The sequence below is a fragment of the Phalacrocorax carbo genome, chromosome 3 (assembly GCF_963921805.1).
Source record: "Phalacrocorax carbo chromosome 3, bPhaCar2.1, whole genome shotgun sequence".
Classification (NCBI taxonomy): Eukaryota; Metazoa; Chordata; class Aves; order Suliformes; family Phalacrocoracidae; genus Phalacrocorax; species Phalacrocorax carbo.
In genome coordinates, this window is record NC_087515.1 from 32,315,176 (window position 1) to 32,331,731 (window position 16,556).

General features: G+C 41.9%; 1 protein-coding gene across 1 annotated transcript in view; it reads left to right on the top strand.

The window, feature by feature from the left end:
- Positions 1-16,556, top strand: part of ALK (ALK receptor tyrosine kinase) — a 239,075-nt gene that overhangs the window by 192,710 nt on the left and 29,809 nt on the right. The window contains exons 11-13 of the mRNA XM_064446430.1: positions 9,264-9,426; positions 13,342-13,492; positions 15,967-16,098. Of these exons, the coding sequence (XP_064302500.1) occupies positions 9,264-9,426; positions 13,342-13,492; positions 15,967-16,098 (446 nt within the window). The remainder of the gene's footprint in view (positions 1-9,263; positions 9,427-13,341; positions 13,493-15,966; positions 16,099-16,556) is intronic.

Here is a 16,556-nt window from a genome sequence, read left to right on the forward strand (position 1 = left end):
GCTGGCCTGTCTTTCCTGAAGAGTAAGTAGCCATCCATGACAGCATTCCAGTCATGTGAGCTATCCCACCATGTCTCTGTAATTGCAGTGAGATCATGGCCCTGTGACCGCACACAGACCTCTAGTTTCTCGTGTTTATTCCCCATGCTGCGTGCATTGGTATACAGGCATTTTAGAGAGGTAACTGAGCATGCAGGTTTCCCTGGAGGGGTGCATGAAGACCCACTGCAGCCATGCACAGCCTTGGGGTGGTTGGTCTTCTGGTTGTCATCTCGTGAGGCAGCTAAGGCACCTTTGTCGCTGCTTTGGTTGGCCTGGCTTATTCCCCCTTTGGATGTGATGGCATTAGCATTGCCACTTTGGACCCCGCCCCCAAGTCCTTCAGTTTAAAGCCCATCTCACCAAGTTGGCCAGCCTGCTGCCAAAGATTCCCTTGCCCTTCTAGACAGGTTCTTCCCTTCCTAACAGGCTATGGTTCCTGGGGAATGTCCCATTGTCATAAAAGCCAAAACCCTCGCAATGGCACCAGCCAAGTATCCAAGAGTTGATTTCCATTAATCATCTGTTATTGGCTGCCTATTTTTCCCCAATTAGTAAAACAGAGGAGAAGATGACTTGGGCACCAATATTTTTCACTTGGTCCCCCAGGGCTTTATAGTCTTCCTTGGTTCTGTCCAGGCTCTGGCTTATAGCATCATTTGTGCTCACATGGAAGTGTAAGAGTGGATAGTAATCTGTGCTCTTGACAAGTTGTGGCACCCTCTCAGTGATGTCTCAGTAGCTTCGGGAAGGGACCAAACCTCTCATGACTCCCTGTGAGATCGGCAGGTGGGCACCTTAATGCCTTTTAACAGAGTCATCCACTATGAGCACTCGTCTCTTTTTACGGTATCTACTCTGTGCTGCTGGTACAGTTGCACCTTGCAGACCTTGCTTGTGAGTGTCCACAGCTGTTAAAGCTTCATATGTGGTGGTGATGCTGGAGGGTGGGGACTGAAGTAGAGCCCTGCTTTTGTGGGTCACCAGGGTCCAAGGTGCCTCGTCCTCCATGGTGTCTGCTACAGGAACATGGTTCTGAAACCACCTATCTCTATCCGCCTTGGGTCCACTAATACTGCACAGCCTTTTAACTGTTTCCTGCAACTCAGCCACCTGACACAACAGATCATCAACCCATGCACACCTTCTGCAGTTATTTACCTTTTCACCAGGAGAAGGGTCTGGGCACTCACTGCAACCTACTGCCTGTACTGAAGCCACCTTCCTTAGCAGTTTCGTCTGGGTGGATACATCAGGCATCTCTGGTTCTTTCTCTGTAGGAACACTGGTTTTAGTTCTGAGGCAAGTACCCACCATTTTGACAGAGACCTAGAGTACTTCCTTGGGCTGTGGACCTACGAGCAGGGTGTAGCGCCTTTCTGGACAAACTGCCATGCTAACTGCCATGCCATGACCTAGTTCCTCATGCTTCCTTGGGCCATTTAAATCTCCTGTGGTTGCTCCTCACACCGTCCAAGCCATCAGCCTGGCTCGTGAGAGCTGCCGGGACCTGGCAGGATACTCTGCTCTTCCTTGGGCTTCCCTGGCTCTAGGAACGCCCTTGTCTGCCCCAACCTAGTACCCAACCATGGAAATTACCGTTGCTGCTACTGCATTCCCTGCCAACTTTCACAGCATGGCTGCATCAGTTCCTAAAGCTTCCAGAAATCTATTAGCCACTGTCACACGTGAGATGATGAATGTGCTGTGTAGAGAATAAGGTCCCAAACCGCTACTACTAATGTGGTGGTGGTGCTCTCTCAACTGTTAGTGTAAGCAAAACTGAAAGCTGCTCAAACCATAGCATTTCTCTACAGGAAATTTAACTACCAATTAAAAAGGCAATTTATATCAAACCAATGCAATTTCCTTTTATAGACAAGGCCAGAATATAGGAAACTCAGGCATATAAAGATACAGTGAGCAATAATGAGGAACTCTAGGTAAACAAATTGCTATCATGGAAACTGGAGGAGACAAAATGGGATTCTTAGTAGGCAGAAGGAGATAACAAGACACAGAGCAATCAAGCTTTAATTAAAGATTTCTGGTGCTTCTGAACAGGCTGTAAATACCATGAGAACAGCCTCTCTTTTGATGTTTCAGCTTCTCATCTGTCCCACTGACAACTTACTCATGTCAGGTCACAGAGTACAAAACTGGTGTGTTGTGAAATGTACAAAAAGATTAACCTTTTCCCCCCTCAAGTCTTGCATAGTTTTGTCCCATCTGATCTGCATATCCACCAGCCATTGTGTGATCAGGGTTTCTTGCATGGAAACTGTCATCAAATCATTTTCTCATCCAGACTGGATTACTGTTTTCCTTCAGCTCCAGTCTCTTCCTCACAACACTTAGTGGTTGCACAGATTTTGTCTTTTGCATCAGGGAGAGTCCTCTTACGAGTACTTACATGGCTGTTTCTCGGAAGAACTCTGAGTCACATTAGTTAATCAGATGAAGGAGCTGAAAGGAACAGCGGAGCGAGTATTAAGTAAAAGAAAATTAGATTTGGTTGCTCTTTGTGTGCAATTATACTAACTGAACTGTTGGCATAATGCAATAAAGGTATCTGCAGAATTGTATTTTTGTATTAAGCATCAATTAACACAGTGAATAACAGCTCAGTGCCCTCCCCCAACAAAAGCATCATCCTGAACAGTGATAGAAAATGTTCAGAGATGGATGGTGGGATCTCAGATTATGTAGGTATGTATTTCTTTATTGCAGTGTTCACACTTGATTTCTCTGTAGGATTGAAAATAGCAGAGGTGCAATACTGAAAATCAACATACAACCAGATCCCAACTCAGCAGCGTTGAACTGGTATAAATGCTCTCCAGAGTTAATCACACAATTGAAATAAACAGGGCAATTCACACATTTTAGACCTAAATTTTAAAGCTGAACACTCTTAAGAAGAACAGTTTAAAATTTGCAGAAACTGCTTAAATCTCAGGAAAGGTTTTGAAATAATTTTGCCATCTCTACCCAGCTTGGTCTTTTGTTATCCAACATGCATTTCTACTATCCTTTGTAATTGTGAACGAATTCCAAGAAGTTAGTAGCATGTATCACTTAACACCCTTTATGGAAGATTCCCGCTATCCCTTTAAGTGAAACATAAAAGAGAAAAGAAATTCGTTTTCTTCATGCTGCTTTGTTAGTTTCTGGCTCCAGAAGGTAGCAAGAAACAAGCCATTCTCATTGCCGTTCAGTCAGCAATGCCCTTGCCCTGTTATACTGACCACAGATAATTTCCTGCAAGAATGCCCTGAGAGTGTTCTCTTTATATGGACACTTCAGAAAAATCTAAAGCATGGATCCAGCTTTGAGTATTTCTTTGAAATGATACTCAGGATCAATCTGACATACATTTGTCATCGCTGCAGATGCTGCTCTTGTTGAACTGAAAAACATGTCCAAGTCTTCTATTGCCGCCCTCATCTAGAAAATGGAAAGACAGAAGTAGTAACTCCATAAACAGTTAAAAAGCTGGTCTTCTCTTAGTCTAGCTGTACCTGCGTAACTCGTTCTGGTATTGCTGGGAAGACTTACTAATTTCTATGATTGTCTTATATCCCATTAATATTATTGTGTAGACACATTTAACTATTCGGGGACTGTGACTGTGAGCACAACCTGTTTCTGCTGTTTACCCACAAGTTTCAAACCCCTGCCCCACCTCATTAATCTCTGGCAAATTTAGTCCTAGAAAATGTAATAATCTCAAATTACTGCTTGCAGGACACTGTTAAACAACAGAACCCAAAGCCAAATCTAAAGGTTTTTCCTTCCTTACATCACTGAACATGCTTCTTACATATGCTTGTAGTATAATTTGCCTACAGACTTTCAGCACAGACCAACATAGGAATTATTGGTAATGCATAACTGAGATTGCTCATGCACTGAGTAAAAGATGTATCCCTCCACACATACCATGGTGCCAGTGGCAGCCGAGTGTTAGTGAAGATTAAGATGGGCAATTTCCTATAAGCCTCTGATTTCCCATGTTGGCCAAATATCGTAAGGGAGATTGTGAGTGCTTTTACAAATAGATGAAGCAAGCGTTCTGCTTGTTCACAGCATCAAGTTTGATGACATCTGCCTTAGAGGAAGAAATAAAATTAACTCCCTGAGGGACAGCCAACAAAATTAATTGCCTCCAGAAGTTTAGCCACTGGGGTTCTTATGCCCCTGAAGCATGAGACCTTATAACCCTATTAATGGGGTTTTTCACTCTATTGGCAGTAGGGATGGCCTCTTGGCCTGAATAGGGGTTGTGGCAGTAAGTTCCATGAGCTGCCTACATGTTGTTTTAAAGCATTGATGCATTTCACTAGTGTGTTACTCTAGGTTCCACAATAAGCCAAGTAGCATGGTTCTTGGTTGGTAATTTTTTCAAATCACAGTAAAGTTTTGGTTTGGAACGAGTTGAACCTTGGTTCAAACCAGCTTAATTTAACAAATGCCAGTTAACACATTTAGGCCCTTGAGGTATAGCTAAAATGCCTATGTCTGTTTTGAGATATGGAGTTTATGTGCTGTGTGTGCCAGTGAAATTGCTTTCTATGTTAGAAGTACAAATCCACTTTAAGCTTTGCTCCACTGTTTTCTCTTCATTGTTGCTGGTTGTTATTTGCAGCAGTGCCTGTAGCAGTGCTGCCTTGGGCTGCAAGCAGTATCGGAGCTTCAAATGATTTAGTCATCTTAAGTCTCGTGGGGTTTTGTTCTTTTTGTTTTCCAAGACTAGGCATAACTCCCCTTTGCTGTGGCTGAAATCCAGTGCCTTGATCGCTGTGCATTTTACATATCTAGCCAAGCTATGTGAAAACTAGAATTTCTGCTGTGCAAAAGAAAATAAGTATGAATGACTGTGTGTGTAAATGTATCGGTAAATCTAATTTGGAAAGAAAAGGTGAAAAGAAGTAATATTTTAAAATATGTTTTAATAGAGCCAAAATGGTATTTCTTGCAAATGTTGTTGCTGGGACTTTAGCAATGTGTGGGGGGATTGCCAGGGATCTTGAGGAGGGCAGGTGTGTGGGTGAACAGGCAGAAGACCAAATGTTTCCTCTGCTGCGTTTCTTGTGAAAGTGGGGACGCCATCAAACAGACTGTCGTATAAATTATTCACTGAAATGTAGTACCCCGATTCTGAATCTCAGTGTAATCTTTACTTCTTTTCATTTTCCCCTGCCTTAAACAGGAATTCCCAGTTTTTAAACCCAGTTAGCATCTTGCAACTGCTAATGACAGAATATATAGGGACCCTGCGTTTAACTACCTGTTAGTTTACATCATGGGAATGCTCAGCTGTTTCTGAAAACCATGCATTTGTAACTTGTGTGAAGTTGGGCAAACTTCCAAAATCTGCTTGTTTTTTGGGAAGATTTAGACCAGAAAGTCCTGCTTTTTTTCCCATCACACAAGTGTGAGATGCTGGCAATGTTAGCCCTTCACACACTGCAGAAGGAAAGAGAAGTATGCCATGCAGTATGCGACAGACCACAGTTGTGCACTGATGGAAAAAAATCTATCCTCGTCACCAAGCTGCTTAAGGATCTTCGATTCAGTACTACTGCTTTAGTCTTCGGAGATCAAAATAATGCTTCAAATTGAATTACTGTAAACTGCTGTGGCATGCAGCAACCTGTAGAAATGCTCTCTCTGAGCTCATGAGATGCGCTGCAGTCATTTGTAGAATCAGGAGAAAATCAATACTTTACAGGGAGTGAATGTTTATTCTTACTTAAAAAAAGAAGTGGTGGGTTGTCTAAGATGGGCAGTACTCTGTTTTGTTACTGGGTTAGTGGTTTAAGATCTTGGGCTACTGTTACATCTGCAGATTGAACATTGGCTTTGTGAAACGTTTAAAAGAGCAGAGGGAGGGAAGTGCAAGGTTTTCAGTCTGTATCCAGGATTGTAACTAAGACCCATCTGTTCTAATGTTGTTGAAATGAGGGGTGACTTCTTCCCATGACATATTCTGTCCCATTTATTTCAGCAACAAAGCTGTTACATGTTGGACTGGCTTTCAGTATCACATGTGGAAGTGCATATAAACAGGAGGACTGTTTGCAAGTCAGTGAAGCAGTGAGAAATGAGGAGACAGCGCAACACATAGCTGTAGGTTTTACTGAAATCCTTGATGGTTCAAATCCAGTGCAACCTCCCCATGGACTTCACTTGACCCAGACTTCCTCCTGCAAGGTTTTGGGCAAAGGCTGCTACCCAGCTCTGCTACTTCTGAAACGTGTCGTCTCCCACTCCTGTCTACCATCTACCTGAGCAGGGCAAATAAATATGTCTGCTAGCACTGACTGCAGCAGCTGCAGAACCTTGGAGGCTTTACATATAATCTTGTATAGGCCACTGTATCAATTACAACAGGACCACTTTTGAAATCTAAGATAGTACCTCCTGTGCTCAGTCATCTCCAGGTTCCTTACGTCATACTCCCTGGCATAACGTACCTGTGGTTTTTCATTCGTCATACTCTCATGCTTTTAAAAGCCAGATTCTAAGGGCTTGGATGCACATTCACTGATCTTAAATTACCATCAACCTTTGCTTTTACCCTGATACTGCCTCTGCACTGGAATTGAGCCCCCTCTAGTCTGGCCAAGAGGCAAAAAATACAAAAGTTGTTCTGGTTGCTTCAGTTCAAAGTCTGAAGTCATAATGTTTGCAGCAGGTGGACATTTTTCTTTTGTTCCACCAGGGCATTGGACTTTTAAGAAAACAGAGGGCCATTAAAAAGCATTTTGGAGTAAGACATAGTTCATTGATCCCCTGCCCCTGGAACTCTGTGGGAGTCAAGAGATGCCAGTTTCAGGTCCAGCTGTGCTTTGTGCTACATGTGTGATAGTCTAGAGGTACTTTTGCCAAGGCTATGTAAGCAGATAACTAAGGAATGAGGTTTATTTAAAGAGAGTATATCAGAAATGTGGTTTAACCAAAGCAGCAGTATACACATGCTGTGGTCTGTCCTAAGTTTTATCACTTCCAGTTTTCCATTTTGATTCTATGATGTTTTGGGCTTATTGTCCCCTTGAAGGTCACCTGCTTCTACCTTTGGGAAAATGTTTGTTGTTTCACTGGAGACATCCAAATGGCTTCTTATTGTTCCAAACAAAGACACTTACCCGCCTGCTTTACTAAACATATGTTTCAGTGCAGGTGGCTTAGCCCACTGGGATATTGTAATGTTAAATCACTGCGATAGCTGACAGAATGAGTCTCTCATCTTCCATTTTCTGTGTAAAATTTTGCTTTGGTTTTGGGAGGGGTTTTTTTGCAAGAATAAACATAAGTAATTTCTGGTGCAAGACTGTCTATCAGAACAACTGAAGCATTTTGCTTTAGGAACTTTTAGGCCTTGCTTTCTTAGGTGCTTTTCCCCTCTTACCTGTTGTTCTTGGGTTTTTTGGGAGTACATTGGAGGCAGAGGAGGAGAGGGGAATTCTTCCATTTGCTATCTACTAATTTTAAGACTTTATACTGTCACTAATTGCAGAAGGGTTGGAGAAATAAGAACAGTACATATGTAAGTATCCATATGAAACAAGTAACAGTAGCAAAATCTCTAGAGGACCCTTGTAGGAGAGTTTTGAGGAAGGGTGGTGTAGATTTTGCAGTAAGAAGGGAGATTATTCTCTCAGCAGTACTTAGATTGCAAAGCTTTCCTAAAGTAGTAGTTTTGCGTTGCTTCTTGGAGTAGCCAAGACTGAATTACAAAGGTTTCTTTAGAAATACCAGCCACTTTATTTCTTAAAGTCCTACCAAATTATTTGATCCATTTCATGTATTGAACTTTTTTATAAGAAGGAATTTAGCTCAACTTCAGGATTAGTTAGTTAAGAGAGAATTCAGACCTTGTGCCTGGCTAAACTATTGTGTTTCCTTGTATTTCTGGTGAGTGAACCACTCCAGTAACAGTAATGGTAGAACTGCTGGCCTCTCTCATCCAGACACATGCAGACCATCATTTCTAGACCAGATGTGTTTAGACAATAGCTCCGAATTCCAAGAAACAGATCAAGTTAATGCTCTGTCTGAGCTAATTAGTACTGTCACTGAAAGAGTCTGCATGTGTGGTATTGCATTAGTGGAAGCTGGGGGAGGAAAATGGTACCCTTTGAGAAAGCTGTAAGGACGGCTGGCTGGCCCCACAACTTTTGTAGAAATAACATTCTTTAGATGTGTTTAAGGTCTTTTGTCTTTAATGGCAGTAGAATTAACTAACAGAGTTTATTAGATTGTGTATATTAAATTGTATGAATAGTAAATCATGTAATGTGCACCAAAAATGCTTAGACCACTTATTTACCATCTAGACCTTAGCTTTGACTACATATGAAATATTTCCTGATACAATAGCAAATACTAGGGTGAGTTTTACAAGAGCATTGTAGTCTTGCAACTGCACTGACCCTAGTAAGGAATCTTTACAGAAAAGGACAGCATTCTCAGCATCATGTATTCAAATTTAAAAATTAGATTTTTTAAGCACAAATTGGGAAAGCCTTGCTTGGTCTAGAAATCTGTATGTACGGGGCTAGTACTTCCAGTTGATAAAAGTGGCTGTAACAGGGATGCATTGGTTTACACCCGCAGACCTGGCCTAGAACATGCAGAGCTGAATGCTTATTTTATAGGCCTCAGTTAGGTGTTTTGCCATCTGAAGCTTAATTTGGATCTCTTGTGAGCAAATAATTATTCAAAATACAATTAGTTTATTGTTACACTTTAATCACTGAGATGATGTTGTATTTATGTTTTTTTTTTCTAATTAACAGCTACTTTCCCATATAAAGCAAATCCAATAATCAAATGTCTGTAGAAACTGAAAGGTCTAAAATGCACCGGTCTTGAGATGAGGAGTGTGCACTTCAACAGACCAGAAAGCAGAGCCCAAAACTGGGGTCTGTGTTGCATTTTACTCTACTCTGTGATGTTTGCCTTTTTGAGCCTTAGAAAAAGTAAAGCTATGTTCATATTTGTGATAGCTTGCAGGAGATGTAGATGAAAAGCTCTCAAATACTGAGATACACAGCACTCTAAGTCTTTTAAAAGAATTCTGTGAGTATATGTTCTGGCTAAAGCCTCAGGGGCCCAGTTCTTCCTCTCTTGGTCTGACAGAGAGAGTGAAAAAAGAGCAGAGCAGCTACTTGATCTTTGGATGTTTGGATCATGCTTTGTATATGTCCTCATTTCAGATCACTGGTTATTCACAACATGCGGTGCCAGTGGACCCTATGGCCCCACACAGAGCCAATGCAATGATGCCTACAGGAACTCCAACCTCAGTGTGATTGTAGGAGCAGAAGGGATTCTCCAAGGCATTCAGATCTGGAGAGTACCAGCAACCAACACATACAGGTAAGGGAACTGTCACTGATTGTCATGATATATCTTTCTGTTTGAAACTTATTTAAGATGCAGATATGTGCTAGGCATATATTCAGAAGTTTGGCCACATCTACTTGGGTTTTACTTCTCCTTGATCCTGTGATTTCCAACCTTTCCAGTCTCAGAATAGTTGCCTGAAAGATGCAAGGTGAAAGATGAAAGGTGAAAGAGAAAAGAAAAGAAAGGGAAGCAACCGTCTGAGACAGACAAATCATTAGCCTAAATAGTTACAGGTTGGAAGAGCTCTATAAGTGGCTGAAAAATCAAGTGTTTTGACTTCCCCAGGCCAAGGGGTATACATAGCCTGTATGCCTTCCATTAAATTCTGGGATCAGAATGAGTTTTTCCTACTCTTCACCTAATATAGGAGGCACAATTGTATGTCAGCGTTGCTTATGGGACAGCTTGCATCAAGCTCTGCTCAGCATCTTGACTTTTTGCATCTAGGCATGGTAAGTTGAGCCTGTAAGCCAGGCTCCCCATTGTAGAATTGATTTTGGAAGCCAGCCACCGAAATGTTAGGCTCTGTGATACTGAGGGTTTTAATGCTTAAATCCTTCTGTGGAGTTACTTTCAAAGGGAGATGATCAGATACGGTTCAATGCTACTTAATCAGATTTTTACCAATCACTTTTTCTTTTTGCTCTTACTGGGGAAAGAAGTACAATCGAAGTTTATTTCACTGTATCTGAATGGTAACATCAAGCCATTTCATGCATCGGTTTGTAAGCAGAAGTGCCTGTTTGAATCAATGATTGTCTAGTGTTTTTCGTACAACATTCCCTATTGAAACCAATGATGGTACCATGGAGTTCAAAGCAGAACATTCCACTGAACACTTTGAAAAAATTTCCATTAAAATGTACTGGCACCTTCTTTTTTCAATTTTTATTGTAGAAGAATGTTAATGTTGAGGATAGATGTCAGTGTCTAACAGAAGTCTACTGCAAAGCAGTTTTGAGAAACAGGCTAGGCTAGGCTAGGCGCAAGTTCTGCCTGAGTGCCTATTACCACAAGGATTGATGGTAATGAAAAAATCATTAATGATGTTTTACTCAGCTATCAAAAATGAGTTGCCTGAGGTGAATAGAATTTTTCAGGACCAGCATTCAGGAAATATGGCTATAAAGTATGGCCCAAAAGAGAGAAGGCAATAAACTTACAACATTGTCATTTCTTTAATATCACAGCCCAAGAAGAGCCAGAATTCCAGTGCAAATGTAGGGTGATTTTTGCTACAGGAGGACCTGTCTATTTAAGTCCTATGAATGACCTAACAGACTTTTAGGTTCTGTACAGATAATAGATGGCTAATGTCATTGATAACCTATATATAAATGGATGACTTTCTCTTCTGTACCTCTTAAGGCCTTAGTAGAGAATTCACAGCCTGGGGAAAGGAGGAGGCAATTGTGGGCTTAAATTAACTCGACATCTTCCTGATTCTGGACTGCTGAAGGGGCAGCAGAGTCCCCCAGTATAGAATAGCCCTAGGAAAATGTCAAGTTGCAGTATCAATTCTAGGGCTTCGCAGAGTCTGGACCCACTGTCTGTATTTAGCTCCCCTGCAGGCCTGCTGCACTGTGGGTCCAGTAGCCCGTGGCCTGATAGCCATCTCCAGTATACCTGACCCAGAGGTAAAATCCTCCAGCTGGCTGTTGGACTCTTAAGAAAGCTGTTATTAGGCCATATCAGTGTGTTTTACACTGCATAATGGAGAGCGGTGAGTTACATTCCTGAAATCTGCTTAGGAAGGATATAGATAGTGTAAACACAAGGCAGAATATGCATTATTAAAATGCAAAGACAGAAAGCTCAGGCTTGCACAAAACTCTACTAGCACAAGCTAACCACACCCAGAAAAATCCGCCATCTATGAAGGTCTGGGTTTCTCCATCCCTGGTTTGCACAGCCAGTGCACTGTGCTCATTCTGATTCTTCCTGAAGAAGCAGTTTTCTTTTTCAGTTCCTACAAGTATCATAGTAAAAGAAAAGGAGGAAGACAGTAGAAGATATTCTGTGTTCTGGTTATATGTACTCAGGGTGGTCTGAACCTTTCTTCAGGGCCAATATATTTAAATGGGTTCGTCCTGTTAAAAAAAAAAAAAATGTTGTGCCTAAGGAAAGGGATCCTGCTAAAACTTGAAGTCAGGATAACCCATCTGTTTAAACAGCGACACCCATTTTGAATAGGGAATGACTGCCACCTGAAATTACTGGGTTTTGTTTGTCTGCAGTCTTTGAGTGAGGCCAAAATGGGTTCTCCTGAACTTCCTGACATCGTTGCTTGTATGCAAAGTCTGTTCATACACAGAAAAATATGGCCCCTAATTGCTGCTGATTAGCCCTGCCAGCTTGCTGTGCCTGATAGTGCACCTCATTAGCCATTACAAAATTCTGCAGCAAATTCAAGCAAACTCGATCCTCAGATTTATGCAGCATCTGTTCAGGGTAGCCCAGTGCTGTGTCCCATCACTTTTTGTACTGGCTCCAGTGCGGCCTTACTGAGGAATGATTGCTTTGGTTATCAGCAGTGGCATGAACATAATCATCTCACATTGCGAGGATCTAATGTGCTTTATGAGGCACTTGATGCTCCATAGTTGCTTTGACATCAGAACTGCTCCATGCTGGCTGCCTCAGAGCAGTATCACAAGGTGAGTTCCTCATGCTAATTGTTAAGGCAAGTTGCTGGCTGAAAGTGAGCTGCCCAACCTGTTCAGGGTGCTTACACATGACGGGCACTGCTGGTTTGTTCTGCTTGTAGCCGGCTTGAATGCAGGTGCTAGAGGAAAAGGAGTTAAAGCAGAGCACCTATACTGTCACTGGTAGGAAGCCAAGAGGAAGTTTTGCGTTCTCAGCCCTGCAGTCACTATTTACATGCTCCAGGTTCATTTTGCTCTCTTGGAATGGAAAGAGCTGCAAAGCTACTAATGTCAGTGGAGAACTACCTGCTTATTTCAGATATAAATTGAGCACTGTGCCACCACTCACTTGCTCAAAAAGTTGAGTAACTCTGTCTTTTATTGCAACAGAGGTGTGTTTTATCATTATTTTTATAAAGTGCTTTGAAATCCTTTGATAAAAGCTGCTTCAAGTATGTAAATTGTTTATGTACTTAGAAAGGGAGGGGGAGGACCTGGGCAATAGAGTGGTACAGCCAAATCTTTGGGTACGTCAACAATGGTAAAGACCGCTGAATCTTGACTGCCTGAAATAAAAGTCCCAAAGCCTTAATTTTGCAAACTAGCCACTCCTGGCTGGAGACAGCGAGACGTTCATGGTGACTGTGAGTTTAGCCAGGGCGCTTTTGCCTTCATGTTTACTGCAGGTGGTATCGTGTCCATCTACTTTTCTATATTCCTCTGGTGCTGGGAATAGGAGAGCTGTTTCCCATCTGGTCCATGCTACCAGGACCACTTATGCTGTCTTCTTTCTCAAATCTCCCACTGTCATTCTTGTGCTTAAAGTTCTCTTTAGCCATATGTGCTGTACTTAATGGTTCTCCTGCTTCCGTTCTTTCTCTTCCTTGCTGAAAACCTCTCAAGGGTATGCCTTCTGAGAAACAAGATGTTTCATATGTTAAAGTTTTAAATTGCAGGGACTTCCTCACTCTGTCCTCAGCAAGTGTTTGCCCAAGAATCAATGTGAAAGAAGCTGTTTTGTAGCTACCCAAGTTCATAAGTCCATGTAGAGCCGAGAACCTCAGTCATCAAGCTCTGGGTTTAGATGTATTCAGTGTCAGGTCTTCAGGTCGTGGCCCTGTGACACTGTGTATGTACAGTTTGGGTGAGCAAAACATTTAGTGCCCAGGAGTGGTTTGTACTACCTTCCACCTGCCAGGGACAACTCAGGTGCCAGGCTCTTGTTTTCTTTTTCCTGCAGCATCTCAGGCTATGGAGCTGCTGGTGGTAAAGGAGGGAAGAATACCATGGTGCGGTCCCACGGCGTGTCTGTGCTGGGAATTTTTGACCTCCAAAAGGATGATACTTTGTATATCTTGGTGGGACAGCAAGGCGAAGATGCTTGTCCTAGTGTAAGTGATTGCCCTCTCTGTTTTGCCTTAATTCCTTCTACAAATCCATGGGGTTTTGTCTGCTTACAGAGAAAGCCATTGTCCTTGAGGAGTTTTGGGTTATATGGTTCAGGGGATAGCTACAGTTTTACTTGGGGCGGGGTGGGGGGTATGCGTGTGAAAAGATTAAGTACCATGTCACTGTGCTCACTTCAACGTTCAGGCTCCATTGATAATACATGAAAGGTTCCTGATTAATCTGCATATTTCAGAGCACCTGTGAGGGTTTTCAGAAAGAAAAGACAACCCTGCCTTCCTTTCCTGTGGAGATCAGTCTTCAAGGCTGACTTGACAGGGCTTTGTCTTTGCTCTGCTGTTGAGCTCAGCCCTGCCATATCATAGTACTTTGCAACTCTGGAGACACCCACCTCACAGGGCCTGTTTGGTTATTTTCTGTATGAAAATGGGAAAGACAAATTAATCACTGCTGGGTCAGCCCTGATTTTTGTGTTACTAACCAATCATTGCTGGAAACACCTTGACAGAAAGGTGCAGCTTCCACCATTTGCAGGCACAGTAATCTATTAATTGTTTAGTATTCTTTGGAGGATGAGGGAATAGGAGATTCTTATGGAGGAAACTGTGCATTATCTGATGCAATTTCATCTACAAGTTTGAGATGGATATTTAAATGCTGTGCATTTCTTAGCTGTTAATGGCTGGCACCCAAGAGGTGAAAGCTTAGTAGTCTGTTACAGCAAAGAAAGGTCGAAGGTTGTAGACATGAAAGAGGGGTTCTCAAGGCTGGGTGCCGAAGTAAATAATGTTAAAACTGGAATTATACATATCTACAAACAAACCATTAATATGAAGCCTCTTTGAAATGAGAAATGGCCTAACTCAAACTTCCATCTAACGTCTATAACTAGGACATTCCAGCTGAGTGTAATATATGTACTCATTAAACTGCAGGCCACTGTAATCTTAGTGAGAATTTATTGAGTGCTAATGTAATTCTTTCATTGAGGCAAAGAGATTGCATTGACTTGTAGAAGGGACTTTTACTAGATTGGATTGTAATCAGTTATGTCTTTGCCATGAAGGATTTTTTTTTTTAATTCAATTGTAATCTAGTGGTTCCTTTGGGTCATTGACTTTGTCATTTTATTAATCATCCCCACCCAACTCCAAATCAATTAAGGAGAGGGAAGACAAGGGAAAGGAGGATTGTTTAGTTCCATAGGCAAGTCTGCACACACAAAATGGATGCCATTCATTCTTTGGCACAACCTAGGACACATTTTGTGGTCAACAGAATAATTTATAACTTGAGGATACTTTTATCATGTTCCTCTTCCAAAGGAAAACATACATGAATGTAGAAGGAAGCAGAAGGTCAATCCTACTATAACAACAGTTTGTGCATTTTTCCCTTAAGGTGTTGTTGACTTAGTGAGTTCAGTGTGCATAACAAGATGGTGTTACTGAGGTGAAATGTATAAAGTAAAATAAGCTAGAAGCAATGCTTGCAACTTACAAATACTCATAGCAGAGTCCTGCCTGTCATGCACTTTAGTGCTCCAATTTAAAATTGAAGCCACAGTTACCTCTCTTAGGTCATAGTCCAGAAGTACTTATAAATGATGGTTTGATGTTGTGTTTGATGTCAGTTATTCAGTGATTTGCCTAATACAGAAGGTTCATTACATTTGGTGCTAATCAGAGGAGTGGGAAAAAAAGCTAAGTAGGAAATATGGAGGCTTTTTAGTGAGGTATTTTCTTTAACATCAGATCAACATTGCAATAAGAGGTGGGACTGGAACTGTTTTGGTAGGCTTTGAACTAGCTAGCACTGGTAATTACAGTAAAATTGCTGCTACAGCAGAAGCATCAGATCAACATCAAGACTTGCTTGGAAGTCTAGACAAATATTAGGTGGCTAGTCTATGCTGAGGTCATTGCTACTGTCCATGCTATGACTACCAAGGTTAAAGCTAGCTCTGATACCATCAGGAGCTATCAATACACCTTAGTTCTTGACAGATGCAAGCTGGCTGTCTGGTCCCAACCAGTGGGACACTGGAAGAGGAGTAAAGGAACTTGGGTTCTCTCTAAGTGTCTGCCATTTGGCTGTTGCATGACATGGGGCAAGTCACATCATTGCTGAGTTACTCCCTTCCCCTCTTGTGAAATGCAGATAGTAAATTCTGCTACATCTTGTATATTAAAAGTTCATGGAGCTGTTTTACATGGTAATAGATATCAGCACTGAGCTTGCTTCAAAATAATTCAATTAAAATGGCAACATATTCTTCTGACAAAGGTTAAAGCAAAAAGCGAGATTCTTCTAGAAGAGCATTTGCTTGCTCCTGCTTATGAAGTTCCACTGAAGGACAATTCATTGGTTTGGGAGAGGGAAGGGTCCCCGAGGCCTGTGTGTGTACAAGGACATGGAGATTTCTTACTAGAATTCAGACCTGGTCTTCTATTTGCAGGCTAATGATGTTATACAGAAAGTCTGCATTGGAGAGAACAATGTGATTGAAGAAGAGATACGTGTGAACAGAAGTGTCAATGAATGGGCAGGAGGAGGTGGAGGCGGGGGAGGTGCAACTTACATATTTAAGGTATGGAAACATAGTCCCTGTGCACCTTCGTCATGAACACGTCCTGCCACTTGCCTCTAGTATCCCAGCCTGAAGTATCTGAGAACCCTTTATACACCTCTGGGGAAAGGTCCACAAAGCGAGGTCCAGGTATCCTTCATTTCCAGTTGATAGCTCTAGTAAGCTGAGCTGGCCCTTCACACTTCTTAGAACTGCTACTCAGTATGGCCACACTTGCTTCAGTGGCTTGGAGTTTACTTTGCAACCATAATAATTTGAACTGGATTTTTTTCAGTGCAAGCTGAGATGCCGAAGCATAAATCTATACCAAAGGGCGGGTTCCACAGGATGTTATTCAAATATATCATTGCAGAACATTGGACTTCAGCTACATATTTGTCCTATGTGGTGCAATGACAAGAAAAGTTGAGGATAGCCTGTATGTTGTCTGCTGGTAACCCTATAGCTAAGGACCACTG